General features: G+C 31.4%; 2 protein-coding genes across 20 annotated transcripts; one reads left to right on the top strand and one right to left on the bottom strand.

The window, feature by feature from the left end:
* The first annotated feature begins 41 nt into the window (after nt 1-41).
* Nucleotides 42-11413, top strand: LOC124492675 (cell adhesion molecule Dscam1-like). 16 transcript variants are annotated; one of them, XM_075730114.1, is made up of 7 exons: nt 42-150; nt 209-495; nt 8802-9065; nt 9117-10370; nt 10435-10605; nt 10678-10835; nt 10909-11413. In XM_075730114.1, exons 3-7 carry the CDS (start codon nt 8846-8848, stop codon nt 10960-10962), a joined length of 1857 nt encoding a protein of 618 aa, XP_075586229.1. In that variant the 5' UTR covers nt 42-150; nt 209-495; nt 8802-8845; the 3' UTR covers nt 10963-11413. The 16 variants fall into 16 exon arrangements, with proteins under 16 accessions (XP_075586229.1, XP_075586181.1, XP_075586205.1 ...); XM_075730066.1 differs by lacking the exon at nt 209-495 and adding an exon at nt 1356-1643 and having other exon boundaries at nt 70-150; XM_075730090.1 differs by lacking the exons at nt 42-150; nt 209-495 and adding exons at nt 621-712; nt 771-1055.
* A 793-nt stretch (nt 11414-12206) lies between these two features.
* Nucleotides 12207-16197, bottom strand: Ptp61F (Protein tyrosine phosphatase 61F). Of its 4 annotated transcripts, none has more exons than XM_075730224.1 (7): nt 15030-16197; nt 14877-14967; nt 14703-14803; nt 14382-14630; nt 14071-14289; nt 13344-14008; nt 12207-12684 (listed from the first exon to the last, which is right to left on the bottom strand). In XM_075730224.1, the coding sequence occupies exons 1-7, from the start codon at nt 15084-15086 to the stop codon at nt 12627-12629; spliced, it is 1440 nt and encodes a 479-aa protein (XP_075586339.1). In that variant the 5' UTR covers nt 15087-16197; the 3' UTR covers nt 12207-12626. The 4 variants fall into 4 exon arrangements, with proteins under 4 accessions (XP_075586339.1, XP_075586333.1, XP_046910795.2 ...); XM_075730218.1 differs by lacking the exon at nt 12207-12684 and having other exon boundaries at nt 13081-14008; nt 15030-15394; nt 15498-16197; XM_047054839.2 differs by lacking the exon at nt 12207-12684 and having other exon boundaries at nt 13081-14008.
* Nucleotides 16198-20920: the final 4723 nt, after the last annotated feature.

Below are 20920 nucleotides of genomic sequence, written 5' to 3' on the forward strand. Positions count from 1 at the left end.
TTTGAAATTTTCCTTTTGATTACGATCAAAATACTGGCTTTACATTTGTTCTGATCACACGAAATTCATTCAAAATGTTGAGTTTGGTTTTCAAATTTATTGTTTTGTTTATCTGGATTTTATTGCAGATTTCATCTGTTCACAGTGATGGTAAGTCTATTTGTCAATCATTTTCATCTTGAATTAATTCAATTTTTTTCAATTCTAGAATCTCCGGTTCTCGTTAATTTTATTCACAAACTCGACATGAACAAACCAAAGGTTCAGATCTTGTGTTGACTTGTAATGTTGCCAAAGGCAGTAAACCATTTCGGTTCCAATGGTTCAAAAATGGTGTTGAATTATCCAATACTGGACGATCGACAATCGAAACTAAAGATATTTTTTCCCTCTACACATTAAGAAATATTGACTCAAGTGATGGTGGGAATTATTCCTGTGTTGTCACCAATAAATTCGGTTTCGATAAACTTTGGATTCAACTAACCGTCACAGGTTTGAATAATTTTTTTCAATGTTTTTTGTGGGCCAAAAGGTAGCGCTAATATTGCCATTATCCACTGGTTTTTAAAATTTTTTCGATTGAAATGGTTTGATTGAACTATTGCTTTTCTTGTTGTTGAACATGAGTTGTTGTTGTTGAACGTCATGGCTATTATGATTTTATTATTGGTGATTTTTCCAATTTTCCATTTTCATTCAGTCGATGCTGGTAATTTAGTGAGACTTGTCTGGAATTGTTTCTCTTTAATAACTATTTTTGATTTTAGCAAAGCCCAATTTGAATAAATTTCCTACATCCGAAGTCAAACTTTGGGCTGATGCATCGTACATATTACCGTGTTCCATTTTATCTGGATCAAAACCAATATTCTTCGAATGGTACAAAGATGATCATAAGAAGCTATCGTCGACCGAGTACAAAATCGATAATTATGATACAATGACATCACTTGTATTCAAAAGTTTGAATCCAAACGATACAGGCAGCTATACCTGTAATGCCAGAAATGTTCATGGATCCGACTCGATTACAACAAAACTTGTCATACAAGGTTTGCTTTTAATTTAATCATCATGGTGTACAATTAGGGTCAAGATTTGAAACTAATAATTTCCACCAAAATGTGGCGCTAAATATTGAAATTTTGATTTTGATTTTCCTGTCGAAAATGTTTTTTTCGATTGTTTTATTCACATTCAATGTTCGATCACACGAAATTTGCTTGTGAAAATGTTGAATTTGATTTTCAAGTTTTTCGCTTTAATCATTTTGATTTCATCTGCTAACAGCGATGGTAAGTCTATTTGTTCATGTGTTTTAAGCCTCAATTAATTCATTTTTTCGATTCTAGAATCTCCGGTTCTCGTTAAACTTTATCCACAAAATAAACATGAACAAACCAAAGGTTCAGACCTTGTGTTGAATTGTAATGTTGCCAAAGGCAGTAAACCATTACGGTTCCAATGGTTGAAGAATGGTGTTGAATTATACAATACTGGACGATCGACAATTGAAAACAAAGATATTTTCTCTTTTTTTACACTGAGAAATATCGATTCCAATGATGTGGGAAATTATTCTTGTGTTGTTACCAATAAATTCGGATTCGACAAATTGTGGATTCAACTAACCGTCACAGGTTTGAACAATTTATTCAATGTTTGTTATCGGCCAATATATGGCGCTAATTCTTCCATTTTGAGGGTCATGGAATTTTTTTTTATTTTTGCATAAAATAATTCTGTCCATGAAATGTATATTTGAGTTTAAGAGTATGAACACACATTGTTCTTGACATTATGGCTATGATAATTTTAATAACGTTGATTTTTTCAACTTTTTATTTCCATTCAATTGATGCCGGTAATTCATTTGAATTTATCCAGTGACAATTTCTAAATGGTCATTTTTTGATGATTTTAGCAAAGCCCAATTTGAGTAAATTTCCTGCATCAGAAATCAAACTTTGGGCAAATGCATCGTACATATTACCGTGTTCCATTTTATCCGGATCGACACCAATTTTCTTTGAATGGTACAAGGATGATCATCAAAAATTATCGTCGACCGAGTACAAAATCGATAATTATGATACACTGTCATCGATTGTATTCAAACGTCTTGATTCAAATGATACCGGAACTTATACTTGTAATGCCAGAAATGTTTATGGTTCTGATTCGATTACAACCAAGCTTATCATACAAGGTTTGATTTTCTATTTATTATAATCGTGATTTACTTGACCAATAGGTGGCCCTTTTAATGCATTATTTTTTTCTGGTTATCTTCGATTCTCTCCAAGGCTTGAGTTGATTATCATTTTGTTTTTGTCGTATTGTGAGATGTTTGAAAACATTCACAATGTTTAAATCGTTGCTATTTTTCTGTATTTCATTTACGGTTATTTTTGCATCAAAAGGTTGGACAATTTTTTCCGGTTTTACGTTTCTGATGAAAATCACTTGTTTTTCCCTTTAGATGCACCTCAAACTTCTAAATCATTTCCAACAGAATTGAGTCAATCTGAAGGATCAGTATTGACAATTCCTTGTTCGGTTATCAGTGGTTCAATGCCATTATCGTTCAAATGGTTTAAAAATGAACAAGAATTACTTCGACATACGAATCCGGATTTATCATATCAGATTAAAACGGATAATTTTCTATCATTTTTAACCATTTCACAATTGAAAGCTTCTGATTATGGAAATTATTCCTGTGTTGTCAGCAATCCATTCGGCTTCGATATTCAATGGACATGGCTCCAGGTGAAAGGTAGTTTGTCTGTTTTTGATCATGTTTTCGGCCAAAACGCGGCGCTATTGATTCAGTTTTGAATCATTAATTTTTTTTAATATCTAAATTAACCATCGATTGAGTGTTTTCACTGTCTCTCTGTCTGTTCATCACAAATAATCATAAGGCATTTTTTTCAAAATGTTTTGTCAGTTTTTTAAGTGGTGTATTCAAATCATCATTTTGTTAATATTCGAAACGATATTTATTGAAGCAAATGGTAAGTTTAAATTGATTTAATTCATTTGACTTGAATTGATTTTTCTCATTTATATTTATCACCTAGAATCACCATTATTGTTGAAACAACTTGATCGATTTAATTCAGTGAAAGGATCAAACATAGTGTTCAATTGTAATGTAGCAAAAGGAACGAAACCTTTCCGATTCCAATGGCATAGAAATAATGTCGAACTACGAGATCATAAACGATCTAGAATTGAATCGAAAGATATCTATTCATTTCTAACATTGTACGACATTAATGTCGAAGACATTGGCAATTATTCATGCATTGTAACCAATCAATTTGGTTTCGATAAACTTTTCTTTCATCTAGATGTAACAGGTTTGCATTACATTGAATTGAATCATCATAAAATTTTGATTTGATTATTTGGCCGAAATATGGCGCTAATTCTGCAGTGTTTTTTGATTGTTTTTGAAAAATTGAAACATTTCTTTGATCAACATTTTTCTTGCATGCACACACTGTGTGTGTGTTGATATTTGTGACTTGATATTGTCCATTCTCAATTGATTGTAATGATGGCCATAAGAATTTGTTTGTTTTGTTTTCTATTTTTACCATTTTTCATATCTATTGATTCGGGTAATTTAAATGATTTTTGTCTGTTGAATTTCATTGGTTGATATTCAAAAAATTTTTTTTCCCGCTAGCTAAACCATCGGTAATGAAATTGCCATCGGAAATTCAACTTAGAGAAAATTTTTCATATATACTTCAATGTCTTGCCATATCGGAATCGAAACCAATATTCTTTGAATGGCTAAAAGATAATCATCCACTCGTAGCCACTGGCCATTCGTCGGAATATAAAATTGACCATTTTGAAACATGGTCAACATTAACATTTAAACGTTTGACCATAAACGATATGGCAACTTATACATGTCGTGTAAAAAACGTTGAAGGCATTGATACTACTAGCACTAAGCTCATTATACAAGGTTTGTATGCTTTGATAATGGCGGTGGTTGATTTTTAAAAAAAATCTTCCAACCATCAAGTGTTGAAATATTTCATCATCGTATTCAACACAAACCAATAGTTGGCGCTTTTGATGTGTTCAATTTGAATTTTTCTATCCTAACTTGATTTCAGTTTATTTTTTTTCTCTTTCTCTCTCACTCGTCATATTGAGATTCCAATCAAGAATTGTGCCAAAATGAATTGTGTTTTGACATTTTTTATTTTGTGTTTTTCAATTTATATCACCACTATTGGTGCATCATCATCAAATGGTCCACCAATCATTTCCAAAATAGTTTCAACACATATGAGCCAACCACAAGGCTCAGTGTTGAATTTAATGTGTCCAATTTTCGCTGGTTCCCGCCCGATTACATTCAAATGGTTCCGAGATAACATTGAAATTGAACGTGAAAATCATCATCATCATGTATCAATCGAAAATAAACCTTCGTTTTCTGTGTTAATGATACAGGAATTAAAACCGAATGATTCAGGAAATTATTCCTGTGTAGTCAGCAATCCATTCGGTATCGATGTTCAATGGACATTGCTTCAAGTTAAAGGTATCATTTTTTTTTTGTTATTCGGATATACGGATGGCGCTCGTAATGCCAGATTTTTGAAATTTTTATTCAGATGTTGATTTTTTTCCTCATTGTTGAATCGTGTGATTCAGTTGTAGAGAAAAGTGATTGCATTCATTCGTTCCATCGAATAATTGAAAAACAATGGCATCATTTTCAAATTTTATTATCATCAGTGTCGTTATTTTGTTTTTATTATCACCGAATTCGATTGAAACAAGTAAATTTGTCTTTCTTTGTTAAATTACTTCTTCTGAGTATTTTTCAATTTAATTTCGATCATTAAAATCAGGCTATTCATTACCAAAATTACTTGATCTACCAAAACGTATTGAATTGCAGGAAAATTTTGATCATACATTGGCTTGTAATCTTGTTTCAGGCATAAAGCCAGTCATGTTTTATTGGTCAAAAAATGGTCATAAAATTTCCGAACCAACAATTTCAAATGGATCAAAGTAGCCATTCTTCAATGATGATATTGAAAGAGATAAAACGTAATGATTCTGGAAGGTATACGTGTACGGCACAGAATCAATATGGTATGGATTCAACTTCGACCGAATTATTTGTTCAAGGTTTGCGATTGGTTATTTATTTATTTTTTTTTTTAGTTACATTTGAAACATTCTCCAACGAAACGGAAATTGCACATTTCACTGATGAATGTGTGTCTCTTCATCATTATTGATGAGCTTATAGGCTCATTGATGGCGCTCAATTTCTTTGGTTACAAAAAGAAAAAGAAGCCAAATCAATGATTCTAGATTTGTGTATTTGTATTCATTCATTGTCCATTCGTTGATTGTGATTCGTTGTGTTTGAACCATGGCTTCAGTTTTCGTCAATTTTTTTCCGATTATTTTTGTATTCATTTTTACTTTGGTTTTCGCTAATCAAGATCGGCCTGAACTTTTAAAATCACAATCAAATTATCTAATTCAACCAGCTGGTTCATTGCTTGTGCTCATTTGTAATTCCATTAAAGGATCAAAACCATTAATATTCAGATGGTTAAAAGATGGCCATGATATTGAGAAAGATTCACATCGTTTTGATATGGATCGTTATTCGATTGAAAAAAAGAGTTCATTCACTCAACTAACCGTTAATGATGTTTCCATTTCGGATTCGGGAAACTATTCATGTGTAGTGACCAATGCATTTGGCCTAGATTCACAATGGTCACAATTTGATGTTAAAGGTTTGCAATTATAATACAATGATGATGATTACATTACTTGTCACACTCTATCGATTCTAATGATTTTTTCTCAATTTTATTTCAATCATTAATTGCGTGGTTGATCAAATAACATTGTTTTCGGAAATGAGAGAACCGGAAACAATTTTTTTTTGTTTGACCCAAAAACACAAGAGATTATGATTGTAGCCGTTTCATTCTTTTTCCACCAAAAGGTTGCGCTTATATCATCACAATTTGTTTGATTGATAAATTTTTTTTTGTTCGGAAAAAATCAATGGCAATTCCTTTGCACATTTCACATCAATCGGTTTATTTGTCTCTTCTGATGATTTTTGTGTTTGTGTTTTAAAAATGTTTTGGCCATTCATTTTGGTTGTTTTTGATTTGCTTTTAGCAAATCAAAACTTTGTGATCGCTAATGGTAAGCTTTTCAGTTATTTTAAATTGATTTTGTGTGACTTTTCCAATTTTTCCCCGTAAAAAATAGATGCTCCTCGTTTGGTTGAATTTAAAAATTTATACTCACAACCCATGAATTCTCGATTTGTTTTAATGTGTAACAAAATGAATGGAATATCGCCATTGAAATTTTTTTGGACGAAAAATGGCCACTCTATTTCACAATCGTCGGATTCACGTATCAAAATTGATGTTGATGATGATTTTTCAATGATTAATATCAAAAATATTAAAATTGATGATGCAGGAAATTACTCCTGTACGGTACAGAATCGTTTCGGTATCGATTCACAATGGTCGATGCTTCAAGTTAAAGGTGACTACTACAAGAAATAGTCATAAATTTGAACAAAACGTGTCGCTAGATTTGTTGTTGAAAAGAATTACTTTTTTACTGTGTTTCATTCGTTATTTCATTGCAAAAAAAAATCTATTGTGAAACATCGGAGGTGTTTTTACCAATTTTTCGATAATGTTTCGAATATTTATTTTGTTCAGCTTTTTCATCTCTCGTGGACTTGCTCAAGGTAATGTTCATTTTCGATTAATGAATTTGCGAAACTTGAAATTAATTTTTTTCCAATTTTAAAATTTTGTAGATCCACCTAAAATCAATAAAAATGTCATCGTTGATGCTGAACCGATTGCTCATACTTTTCATCTGATTAGCTGTACTGTAATATCTGGTTCTGAACCCGTATTTTTCACCTGGCTTAAAGATGAACAACCACTTCGTGAAACCAGCAATTTGAAAATTGAAATTAATCAACAATTTTCGTTATTAAAAATTCAAACAACCAACAAAAATGATTCTGGCCGTTATGCATGCCAAGTCCGTAATGCTTACGGAACTGATAGCATGATTTTTCGACTGAATGTAAAAGGTTCATTTTTTCTGTTTCATTGAGTTTTTATTCGTGGTTAAAAGTTGGCGCTATCTGCTTGAATTTGTCGATTTTTTCACACTAATTTTTTTCGTGTTTGTCATCATTGTGTTTCATTCGTTTGAATCCATTCCAGTAGTGTTGTTCAAAATGTTGTTTTCAGCTATTTTCTTGTGTTTTACCTTAAATTTCGTCATCGCAGGTTTGTTGATATTTATTTTTTCAAAAAAAAAAAAATTTCTAAACTTTTTTTCTCTCTCATTAGATGAGCCCAAATTGGTTCCACTACAAAAACGCTTAGAACTTGTGGATAAATCCACTTTTACTGTAGTCTGCAGTTTAGCATCTGGTTCTTCGGTGTTTTTTGAATGGATGAAAGATGGCCATAAATTATCGACAAACGGAAATATTCGTATCGATAATACTATTCTTTATTCTTTGCTATCCATAAAAAATTTAGCCATCACTGATTCGGGGATTTATGAATGTATCGCTAAAAATCCTCATGGAAGTACATCGACATCCACACAACTTGTTATAAAAGGTTTGACGGAGAAAAAATCATATCGATGAAACTATGTTGAGTTCATGGTTAAAAGTCGGCGCTAATGTTGCTTATTTTAAATTTATTTGGCTATTCCAATTTCTACATTTTCGGTAGTAAATTTTCAGTCTTTGAAATCTTTCAATCATAACACATGTTTATCGTTGAATGACGAAAATGTTTTTCTTGAAATTTTTCACATTTTTCTCCATAATTTCAATCGCCATTTCTGGTCCACCGAAATTGATGTCATTTAATGGTGACCTACATGAATTGATTGAAAATATGACCTATCCATTAACGTGTGTGTTGATAAGTGGTTCGAAACCAATTTTTTTCGATTGGTATCGAAATGGCGAAAAAGTTATGGAACGATTAAATCTAAAAATTGATAATCAAGATCGAATCTCACAGCTTTCTCTATCAAATGTTCAAACAAGTGATAGTGGGAAATATGAATGTCATGCGAAAAATCAATATGGTCAAGATTCGATTGCCACCAATATTTTGGTTAAAGGTTTGGTTTGATTTGATCATTTGTTCCTCACTCAAATCGTGGCGCTATTTGTTGAAAATTTTTTTTTATGGATTTTTCATCTTTTATAACCTAACAATGATGACAAATACATTCTTGACCATTGAAATATTTCACTGTTGACAAACATGTTTTCATTGCGAAACATTTGGGTTTTTTTACTAATTTCAATTTCTCACCAGAATCCTGTTGTATTGAATACATGGAGTTCTTTTCAAACACAAGTACAAGGCTCTCGTTTATTTTTGAATTGTCTGCCTATTCTCGGTGATTCACCGTTTTCATTTAATTGGATGAAAAATGGCCGTGAAATCCCCGAAAACGACCATGTGCAGATCCGAAAAGATAATCTCTTGTCTATTTTATTGATTGAAAATCTAATATCTGATGATTCGGGAAATTATACTTGTTCAGTCCATAATCAAGGCGGTTTTGATAGCCAAAGTTCATATCTGAGTGTTCAAGGTGTCTAATGATCAAGAACAGTGCCACGATTGCTTTTCGAATGTTTTGTTGTCGAGATTAACTAACATTTTTCAAATTATCAATTTGAATTTATTTTTTTCCAGTTCCACCTAGCTGGATCAAAGAGCCGAAAGACGTGAATCTACGTATGGGTGAAGAATATTCCGTGGAATGTTTGGCCGATGGTCTACCGAAACCGAAAATCAATTGGATTACACCGTCAGGTAAAACGATCGAAAATGAAATTCTGGATCTGAGTAAATTGATCAAAAATGAAAAAAATGGTCGACAAACATTGACTTTCGAATGTGTGGCTGATAATGGCATCGGTGAGGCATTACGGAAAAGTATCACCATCTCTTATAATGGTAAGCGAATTCGTCCAAAGATTTTCAGTGATTTTAATTGATGATTTGAAGTACCGGCGAGATTTGATGAAAAATACAGTTCATTACAAGCGAAAAAAGGCGATATAATTGTCATGAAATGCAACGCTACCGGTGATCGACCGATCACAATACGTTGGACAAAAGATGGAATTAAATTGGACCGGTTGAGTCATCATTATGAAATGACGGATTTCTCCACCAGTCAAGGTGTCATTTCTGAACTATCAATTCGACCGGTGCAGAAAAGTGATGGCGCAATATATAAATGCGACGCTGAAAATGAGCATGGTCGTGATGATCGAACCATAAAATTATCAGTGGTAGAAGAACCAAGTTCACCGGTTAACGTTAAAATCAATGAAGTATGGTCACGTTCAGCCAGTGTTTCATGGCGTCATCCTCAGAATGGTAATTCACCTGTCATCCGATATCTTATACATTATTGGCGTCGACAAAGTGCTCCGCATCGATTGCATGAAGTAAATGTTAGCAGTTCGCAGACATCGTATTTGATCAAAAATCTCAATCCTGGATTGTCCTATGAGTTGTCCGTTATTGCCGAAAACGAGGTTGGACGTAGTCAACCATCGGAAACGGTGCCATTTTTTACTGGTGAAGAGGAACCAAGTGCACCACCGAATGATATAAATGTCGAACCAAAAGGACCGACTACAATTCGGATTACATGGCGTGCACCACCAAAAGAATTCTGGAATGGCCTGATCAAAGGTTATTATGTTGGTTTCCGAAAAGCCGACGATACAAATACAGCTTATACATTGAAATCCATTGATTCCAAATACACAGAAGCCAATCAAATCGAAAGTGAAGTTTATGAATATTTTCTACGCGACCTATCACGTGGTACGGAGTATGAAATCGTTATCAAAGCCTATAATATGGCCGGTAGTGGACCACAATCTCATGTATTGCTGGCACGTACACTTGATGGTGATCTACCACCTGCGCAACACCTAATTGCAACGGAAACCACGACAAATTCAATTTCCTTAAGATGGCATCAACGAGATAATCGGAATTCGATTACCTCAATCATTAGCTATACGTTACAATATCAAAAGGAAGGTGAACCAAAATGGCATGAAATACCATTTAGTTCGTTGGCAACATCAGCTCCATCGATCGAACAATCATCGATGCCAATCTATACGCATACATTGGTCAATCTGGAAAGTGGCACTAATTATCGAATATTTGTGACGGCTGTTAATCGTTTCGGTTTCTCTGATCCAAGTAATATTGTCAACACTAAAACCATTGGAGGTTTGTTTCGTTTTTTTTCTGTTATTCAAATTTCACCCAAATTCTGATTTTTTGATTTCAACAGAACGATTGAATTTCCAAGGAAAATTGATGAACCACTACTATGAAAGTCCATATTATATGCAACCAGAATTCACTATTCCAATACTGACTGCATTCGTAATCGTAGTCATCATTATGGTCATTGCATATGTCTGTGTCCGTCGTGCGAAACATCGAGCAGCTGCCAGTAGTCGTAAGTTATTGTTCATCGGTTATTTCAATCAACAGATTGACATTTTTAATCTTTTATCCTCAATTTCACTAGTTATCCTAGAGAGTGCAAGCAAACAATTTACCGGATATAATACGGCGCCAAGATATGCTGATTTTGATAAAGTCAGTGGCAAACCACTAATAATGACCGAACAAGGCAATATATTTCCGACTGCATATGCTACAATGCCACTGGATGAAAATATGCAGGTTTGTCTCAAATTTCGATTTAAAGATTTTTCACTGAGAAAAATAATGTCGATCTATTTCTAATTAAAATTAGCCATGGACAGGAGAAATGAAAAAAGATTCGCATATTTATGATCATCCGCAATAACCAATGGCTGTCAAACAAATTCCACTTTTTTCTGTTTATTATGTCTCAAAATAGTTGTCGATTCAATTGGATTTCATCTTGTGCCACGCCGAAAGACACACAAACACACATCGAATACTCAAACTTTCTCAAATAGAACAAATACTCAAATCCACACCCAAAAAACAAAATATTCTTGAACTATATACAATATTTTCTTTGGTCTAACTCTATCTTCTGTCTGTAATTCTGGATTCTCTTTCTTATTGACTGATTCTCTAATCTAGTTTTTTTTTGTTTCTGTTTCAAATAGTCAATACAATTGATCTCATTCGAATGCATAACACACATCTTGGCCTAATTCCATATTTCAAACATACAATTCAATCAGATAGTCGTGATTTTTTTTTGTTTTAATTATAAAATGAAATTTAATTTAATTAAAATGATTAAAATGATAATTTTCAATGTTTTCCTAATTTTTAGTTATAATTTTCCAATTGAATTATTATGATCCAGTGGTAGACATAAATTCGATTCGAACGACAAAACAATGAACCTGAAAAGCCAGAGAAACCATACAATGAACCCCAAAAATACATGCACAATGTCCTTGTTTTCAGATAGATTTTCTGCTTTATTTAGTGCGCGTACCTATCCTGTTGTTTGGATGAATTTTGTTCAAGTTCGTGACCGACCAACAACAACACATGGTGTGTGTGTGGGTATATAGCTTTGGGCTGAATACTTATTTCCATTCTGGTTACAGACAACCCAATGAAAGAAAATCACTGAATGACAAACACACACACGGGACAACTTTCCAATGTCGCAAGTGATTTAACGATCAATACCTTCAATACGCAGGAACAATAATAGTTTATACGATGAAATTGCAAAAATTAATCGATTTAAATTGAATTTCGATGATAATCGTTAGCCATTTGAAATGGACAATAATATTCAATTTTTTGTGTTAAAAAAAATCCATACGAATTATTCCCTTCTGATAATACTTGGCTTTTAAAAGTTTTGCCTTTTAAATTTTGTGTAAATCAACTAGCATCGTACAAATTGGTCAAATTAAAAATGGGTTGGTCCGAAATGTTATAAACAAAAACGTTCGACATGCGTATCATTGATGAGCATGACTCACAAATTCATTACTAGAGGACGCTATCGTACGGACTGTGTGTAAAAAAAAAAATTTCAAAAAAATCTGCAATCATAAACTTGTTCGAATTAAAAAAAAAAATTAATCAATATTTTTGATCATGAATCAGTAAGAAATTTTTTTTATTTATAAAATGAAACAAAATGTGAATTTCACAAAATTTCACATAATAATCAACTACTATGGCTTTACGAATGAGGCTGAATGAATCTTTCATGTTAAATGGACATACATGCAAATGTGTAATTTCAATTGTGATGTGAAAATAATTAATTTATTACGAGTCATTGTTTTTTATTTTGTATAAATTATATGACGATTAGTGTTTTGAAAAAATAAATGATGATTCGCCAAGATTATGTTGTTCATATAGTGGATGCTGTTGATGTGATATGATTGTGATCAAAGGCACTAATTATTTTATTGTAATTTAGTGGAGGGGGTTGAACTAAAAAAAAAATCGATTCGAATGAATTCCAAATATCAATTCTGTTGTTGACCATCGTTTTGTTTAAATTGATCGTCGAATTTTTTTCATCACTGGTGACGATGATGATCCTGAATTTTTTCTATTAATTTCAAAGAGAGAGAGAGAGAGAGAGAGAGAGAGAGAGAGAGAGAGAGAGAGAGAAAGAATGGATAAAATGAGTAGAAAAAAAATTCAAATTATAAACTTTTGGCAAAAAAAAGTAAATGAAATTGTCCAAATAGATCAACAGAGAAAGAGGCAGAAAATGTTAATAAATGAAAAAAAAGTTAATTTTCGCATATTTGTTCATCTTCAACATTTAATCATCATTCGAAATGAAAATTAAAAAAAAATTAGATTAAAATGAATGGATGTTTGCTTGTTTTGTTCTGTTTTTTTTTGAAAAAATTTATAAAGCAAAAAAGTGAATTTAAAGATGAAAAAAAAACAAAACAAAAGATAACTATTTATAAATGATGATGATGATACGTCATAGTAATAGTAATAATGTATAATTTTGTTGTTGGTAGTTGTTCCTTTGAGAAAAATAAAAAGATACATATTTACAAAAGGCACCAGAAATGAATATATGAATAGTTGGAAAAGAAATGACAGAATTATCATCATAATTTATCGACGATAGAGAAATTTTCATCATTCTGTTTTTTAAAATAGATAGCCAGCCCAATACAGATGGCCACACCGAAACAGAATGAAAATGTTTTGAAATATTTATTAATTTTTTGATAAAACATTAACCTTTCTTCCATTTCTTTTTGTTTTCGTTTTATACGTTGTATTGTTTCCATTGTTTTACGTCGTTTTTCTTCACGTTCTTTTTTCCTTTGCCGTATTAGTAGCCCATCATCATGTGTTTCATCATCATCAATATCATTGTGATTTTTATCATTAGTATTATCGATTTTACTGCTTAACTCATTATTTGGAAGCGTTGAGTTAGTAGTTCTTACAGCGTTCTGATTATCATCATCATCAACATCATTATCATCAACAACTTCTTCATTTATCAATTCTTCATAATCATCATCATCTTGATCATCAGATGAATCATTAATAACATTGTTATCCGAGAGGATTGTATCATGATTAAAAACAATGTTAGTATCGTCAATATTGGCTGAATAGTCTTCATTATCATCGACAATACCAAATGATCGTTTGATTTTGACATTTGATGATGTATTAGTTTTGATATTATTCGTTGGCTGTTGTTTTTGTTGCTGTTGTTGTGGAATAGGATGCTTCATTTCGTCGTTGTTGATCATTTGTTTTGAGCCTTCAATTATGGCCATAAATGAGAAACGTAATTGATCAGATGTTTGAATAAGACCCATACGATATGTACGAATATCTAATAATACATCAATTATGTTGATTGAATCTCGACATTTATTTTTCTCTATCTATAAACAAATAAAACAAAAAAAAGAGAATAAGATTTTTCTAGTTTTCAAATAAATATTACCATGACAAGACATGAATCGACCAAAACAAACGTTCCTGATCTTCCGATACCAGCACTGCAATGAATTACAGGTGGTCCATGTTGTTCATCGATATTATCCAAACACCCTGATTGCCTAACGGCAGATAAAAATTCTAAAAATGAATCACAACTTCGTGGTAGATCAAAATCTGGCCATGATGTATAATGAAAATGTAAAATCTCTTTTGAAGTTTCAGTCTATAAAATCATTCATTATGAAATGATGAATGAGAAAAATTGTAATGACATGAATAATTATTTGATTTGATTTCAAGAAAAAAAACACTTACCAGTAAATCACTTAGGATAAATGTTCTTAGAATATAAAAATTAAATTTTTCCACCGATTTGACTTTAACTTTTAGGCCAACATCATCGAAAAATAGCTCATCAACATCATTCCGGTTTTGGCCATCGGGCCAATATTTATGGCATTTAATATTACCGCATTCAATTAGATTATTAAGCATTAATATGGCTCTAGATTTTTGTTCCCAAACCATTAACCAAAAATGACCAGATGTATTTGGTAAGGGACCCTATTTCAGTAATTCAATTAAAGAAAAAAATGAAATTGGTTTTATTTCATTCATTCATTTGATTTTACTTGCCTGTGTAAGTATATATCTACGATTAGCTAATGGTACGGCTACATGGCTTGCGTTTATATAATTGAAATTATATCTTTCCAATTTGACACGAGTCTTATCATCTAAAGAAAAAAAATTGATATCATTATTATTCAATCAATCGATTGATTAATTAATTAATTAATTAACACATACATGGTACAACATCAGTATAACGATTCAATGGTTTATTCTCAATTTTTCTTGATTCTTTACTTGAAAATATTTGCGACATTGAATTCATATTCTAAATAAAGTGTAAAGGAAAAAAATTTTTTTTTTATCAATCATTATGGTCATTATACAAACCTTGAAAATTTTTCGCCATTTTTCATTATTTTCGTAATCATGAAATTCGGCTTCCATGTTGTTGTTGTTGGATTTTTGATGAATAATTTCAAATTATTGTTGTTGAATGAATTTTTTTTCTATATGATTGATGAAAAAAATAATATCCGAGATGATATGTTCAATGAGATCAAGAAAGAAAACGAAAATAAATAATAAATGCAAATAAAAATGTCAACATAATCCAGTGATGATGACAATGTTGTTGTTGTTGATCATCATCAAGATATTTTCACATTCAATCAAAAATTGACCGGTTGAATTGATTTTTTTTTTTTTTGGAATTTCAACGAATCGAAGAATTTTTCACATTTGTTGTTCTTTTACTGTCACACAAATGAAACAAAAAAAAAATTTTATGTAAATTAGAGCAAACAAAAGAATAAAAAAAAAATCAAAATGGTGTTCTCTATCTCTCGCCCCCACTACCAAAGTCGTGGTGTTGTTGTCATTTTTCCACTTCTTCTTTTTTTTTCTTCTTCGTTTTTATATGTTAACAAAATAACAAAATTATTATTATTATCGTGATTCTTGTTGTTGTTTTCTCAACAATTTTTTTTTCTTAAAAGAGTCGACTCTTTAAAACTGTGGTGGCCCATCATCATACATTCACATTTCACATTCGATTCAATATATATGGATTCAAAAGCCGAAATTGAAGAAAATGATGATGATGATGATAAAGAACGCAGGAATATTTTTATTGTAAAGAAAAGAAAAACAGCCGTATAGAAATAGAAACGATGATGATGATGATGATTATAAATATTAAAAAGCAACAACGGTTTTTTAAGCAATAGTTATTGCAATTGCAATCTTTGTGTGTGTTTGTGTATCTGTCAGGAGTAGAATCATCAATTGCAAAAAAATGCAGAAAGCATATAATAAAACGACATTAAAATACAACACAAAAAAAAAAATATTCGAAACAAGAGAGAGTGAGAGTGATGAACGAAACAATCGAGAAATGTACGCTGCTAGTGACGCGATATATCGATTGTATTCGGGACGGAAAATCTTTTTTTCCATTTATTCAAAATATGAATAACAAAAAAAAAAAAAAATTCGGTTATCGATGATTGATCGAAAATAAACACACAAATATTGTAGACCATCAAATGATGGTGGCGTTAATCGAATGAAACAACAAATATTAAATGATTGATTGATTGATTGATGCAATCAAGATGCAACACTATCAGATAACAGCAAAAAAAAAAATGATGACACTTTAATATTGCAATCTTCTTAACAAGTTACAACTATAGTTATTAATCTCGTCTGTCTAAGAAAAATCGATTTATTTGTTTTACGTTTTTTTTTTTGGTTGAAATACATTTGTTATGAAATAAAAAAAAAATTAAAATTAATAACAGGTTAACAAAATAGATGGCGCTATCGCTTTCATTATTTATTGACATTCATTTTCAATTCGAATTCTTTCTTTGATCCTATAAAATATATTCCAATGATGATCATTTTTTTTTGCTCAACAAAAAAAAATGATGAATAAATTCGTATGAAAAATAATGAATTCAAAAAAAAAAGTTAACAACAATGACAAAAATGACACACACACACACACACACACCACACCATCATAATCACAATCATCATCACCGATAACAATGTATCATGTGAACCATATGATGTTACAAATTTTTGCTTGAATTGAAACTTTCAATGTATATGTCAATCAACTATAACTGCAGCTAAAATCTGAATCATCATCGTCATCATCAGATTCAATTTGCTAGATAAAAAAAAATGAAACACACACACATCTCTATTTAAACGTTCACTTAACTTTTACTTACTTTGATGAAGACTATGAAAAAGAAGACAAGCATAAAATGTTTCATTTTCGTTTCAATTCATCATCAAACGAACAAAGAATAAAAAAAAAAACTAGAAAAAAATGGAATGAATGAATTCTGTAAAGAGAAAAAAAAAACATACGATGTTTTCATACGCTGATGTTGATGATGATGATGATGACAAACGCCTCTTTTTTTCACTCAAAAACGAATGAGCCAAGCAAACAAGAATGAAAATGAATTGAATGCTCAATTGGTCCAACATAAAAGACTGACGACACCATCAAATTAGGTATGTATGTGTGTGTGTGTGTCGAACGTTTTTTCGTTTTCAATCTTGTTTTCCGAGATTCAAATTCTAATTACAAATCATCATTTTAGAAGAATAGGTGTATGTGTGTGTGTGTGTGTGTGCGTGTATGTTGTATTTTTATCGATTCTCATTCAGAATGAATTGGACACATGTCTATGGATTTTTTGTTGTGTGTGTGTGTCTGTGCTATTGTCGCTTGATTGAGTTCGATTAGTAACAACAAAAATTATCGTTTTTTTTTTGGTCCAGAAAAAACGACATTCTACGTCGTCGTCATCATCGTTGTTCCAACATATTTTCTCAATAATAATAATCAATCAATCAATCAATCGTTATCAATAAGTCACGTGGACAATAATAATAAATTCTTTTCTATTTCTTTGGACATTATTCATTAAAATTGCCATTGTCAATTTTACAGATGGTCATACATAGGTCAGCTATTTACACGTAAAATATCGCGTGTATGTTTGTGTGTTTCATGATTAAATGACGACGACGACGATGATGATGATGATGATGATTGGGTTAACTTTAACAATTTGACACAATATGTTTAATTCACTTATAACACTGATTATTATTTTAATCGACTACTATTGCTAACCTGAAAAAAACATACTGAATATTTGATTCATAATCATCATCATCATCATCAACTTGAATTAATAATAATAATAACAATATAATAGAATCATAGAACCCCTAAAGGCAATCAAATATCGAATTATATTGAATTCAATTGATGATGTTTCACACGAATCGCGTGAATTCATCATCAACAACAACAACAACAGAACGAACGAATGAACAAATTCATTGGATCCAAAGTTTTCTTTTTCTATCCAGAAAAAATGGCTCTCTCTCTCCCTCTCTCTCTAATGGCTGATGGCTTTTTATTTCAACGATTCTTCTTGCTTTATTTTGGTCATGTTTCAACGAAAGAAAGAGAGAGAGACAGACAATAAATAATAACGATTATTATTATTGTTATACTCGACAACAGCAACAACAACACTACCCATCACACACTCACACACACCCCATAGCGAAGATAGAATTCCGAATCGAATATGAAAATATTCTTTTTTTTTCATTTCATTTCATTGTGATGATTACATTCCATTTAGTTTGAATGGTTTTTTTTTTTTTTTGGTTGGCTTCCATTTCAATGACTGTGTTGTGGCTAATTGAATTCGATATGGTTTTTCTATGTTTCTCTCATTGTGGTTGTTGTTGTTGTTGTTGTTGTTTTGGAACTCTATCTATTTATCTATTCAATCCAATTCAATACATTCATCGTGATCCATTAGTCCAAAAAAAAGGCAACAATAATGAAAAAAAAACCGCATCCAAAATCGATAAGTGATGCTGACGATTATTATTATAAAACAAGCTGCAGGGCTGATGATGATGATGATGATGATGATGGTATATGGCCATTATTATGATCATTTCTGGAACGAATCAGTTTCAATTAAAAGTGGTTCATTCATTGTGTTGAATTGAAAAAAAAGAAATGGCAAAAATAAAATCATTTTGAATAAAAACATATTCAAATGTAAACGAATCTTTCTCATCATTTGGCTTCAATGAAAAAAAATTAGTGAAAAAAAAGACCATTATCATCATCATCATCCAGTATCAACAGCAATAAATCTTGACCACTCGATTTGTTTTTGTATTTGTATTTTTTTTTTTTTTTTTTTTTTTTTGGATATGAAAATTTTACATAAACACAGATCGATTGATCGATCTATGGACAAAATGATCTAATGGTATAATGAAACAATAAGATCCGGTGTGAAAAAATGAATGTAGTAGAAAAAAAAATTTGAGAATCATATTCCATTGACAAGTATGTGTGATGCAATCATCATCATATATATAAAAAAAAACTAGAAGTAGTAATACAAGATTTAGTGTATGGATGTATATTATTATGGTGTATTAAGTTTATAAGATGGTAAAATGATGATGATGATTCGGGAAATTTTTAAGGATATCCCGACTTTTTCCGTTTCCTTCCTGATGATGATGATGGTGAATTGGTGGTGAATGAATGAATGAATGAATGAACATAACTAACCAACAAATGTCTGTGTTTGTGTTGTGGTTAGTATATATATGTCATAGTTCTCTATGGTTATTTGTTTTTGTTCGTGTGTGTGTGTGTGTGTGTGTGTGTGTGTGTGTGTGTGTGTGTGTGTGTGTGTGTGTGTGTGTGTCATCTCTGTGATGTAAGTGAATGATCAGTTCATCGCCAATTTGGCTTTTTTCATATTGTGTGTGTGTGTGAAAAAATGTCCACGATTTATCATTGTTGTTGTTGTTGTTAAAGGAATTCATCTTTTTTTTCCGCTGTATAACTATTATTCAAAACAAAACAAACAAATGGAACAAATGGAACAGAACAAATAAAACAAAAACTAACCCCGAAAAAAAAGGATAGTTAATCAAAATGACACATTTTTCTTTTTTTTTTGTTCTGGTGGGTAAAAGGTTTGGTGATGTCATCATTACATGGTGTAATAAAGAAAAAAAAAGGAGTGGCCAAGAGATTTTCTAATCATCATCATCGTATTTGTTGGTGTTGATCTGTCTGGAAAAAAAAGGATCAATCAGATCAGGATTTTTTTTTCATATTTTTTGTTCCTGCACATAAAATGTGAAATAATAAATGAATGTGTAAATCAAAAAGGTAGAATTTATGCTTATGAAAATGGAAACGAATCCCAAAATCCCGTTATTAGGAATGAAAATATTGATGGCGTGATTCATTCACACTATTTATTTGTCTCTCGGTGTGTGTGTGTGTGTGTGTTAGTCCAAGGTAAAAAAAAATGGTTTGCTGGTTGCTTGATTCCTCTTTCTTTCGTTGATCATCAATATGAATTCTATCGCTCACAGGAGGTGGTTGATTTTTTATATTTTGCTTTTTCTCTCTCTCTCTCTCTCTCTCTCTCTCTCTCTCTCTCTCTCTCTCTCTCTCTCTCTCTCTCTCTTTCACACAATGTGTTTGGTGTGTGTTTTTGTCGATAGAACCGGATTTTATTTATATTTTTTTTACAGATTTTTCCAGATTTTTTTTTATTCTTTAATTAAAAGATTTAAATTTATCTTTATTGTTATCGATTATTAGGTTATTATTATTGGGTTGGTTGTTTGATGAATATATGAACAAACGAACGAACGAACGAACGGGGCCACCCTTGGATTTTTATTTTGGGCGGCCCGACAAACAAAAAAAATTTGATTGTGAATTTAGGTTTTTTTTTATTCTCTCTCTCTCTCTCACACACCATTTCTTGATAATGTTCGGTCTCAGCTGTCCAATGGATTCTGTTGTTTTGAAAGTTTTTTTTTTTTTGGTCTGTTGCCACTAAAAAGAATCGATTGAGGAAAAAAATTTTGATTTTGATTTTCATTCATTGAAATCAAATTTTCGTTTGTTTTTTTTTTGTTTTGTTTTGTTATTGGTGAATAATACCAGTTCGACTTGAAAATTGATTCCTGTCCACACACACACACACACACACACACACACACACACACACACACACACACACACACACACACACACACACACACACACACACACACACACACACACACACACACACACATACATACACAAACAGATTCACGAAAAAAAATCCAATTATTCATTCAATTTATGAACATAAATGAATGAATGAATGAATTACTGATGATAAATTCAA

This window comes from Dermatophagoides farinae, chromosome 1 (genome assembly GCF_024713945.1).
Source record: "Dermatophagoides farinae isolate YC_2012a chromosome 1, ASM2471394v1, whole genome shotgun sequence".
Taxonomy (NCBI): Eukaryota; Metazoa; Arthropoda; class Arachnida; order Sarcoptiformes; family Pyroglyphidae; genus Dermatophagoides; species Dermatophagoides farinae.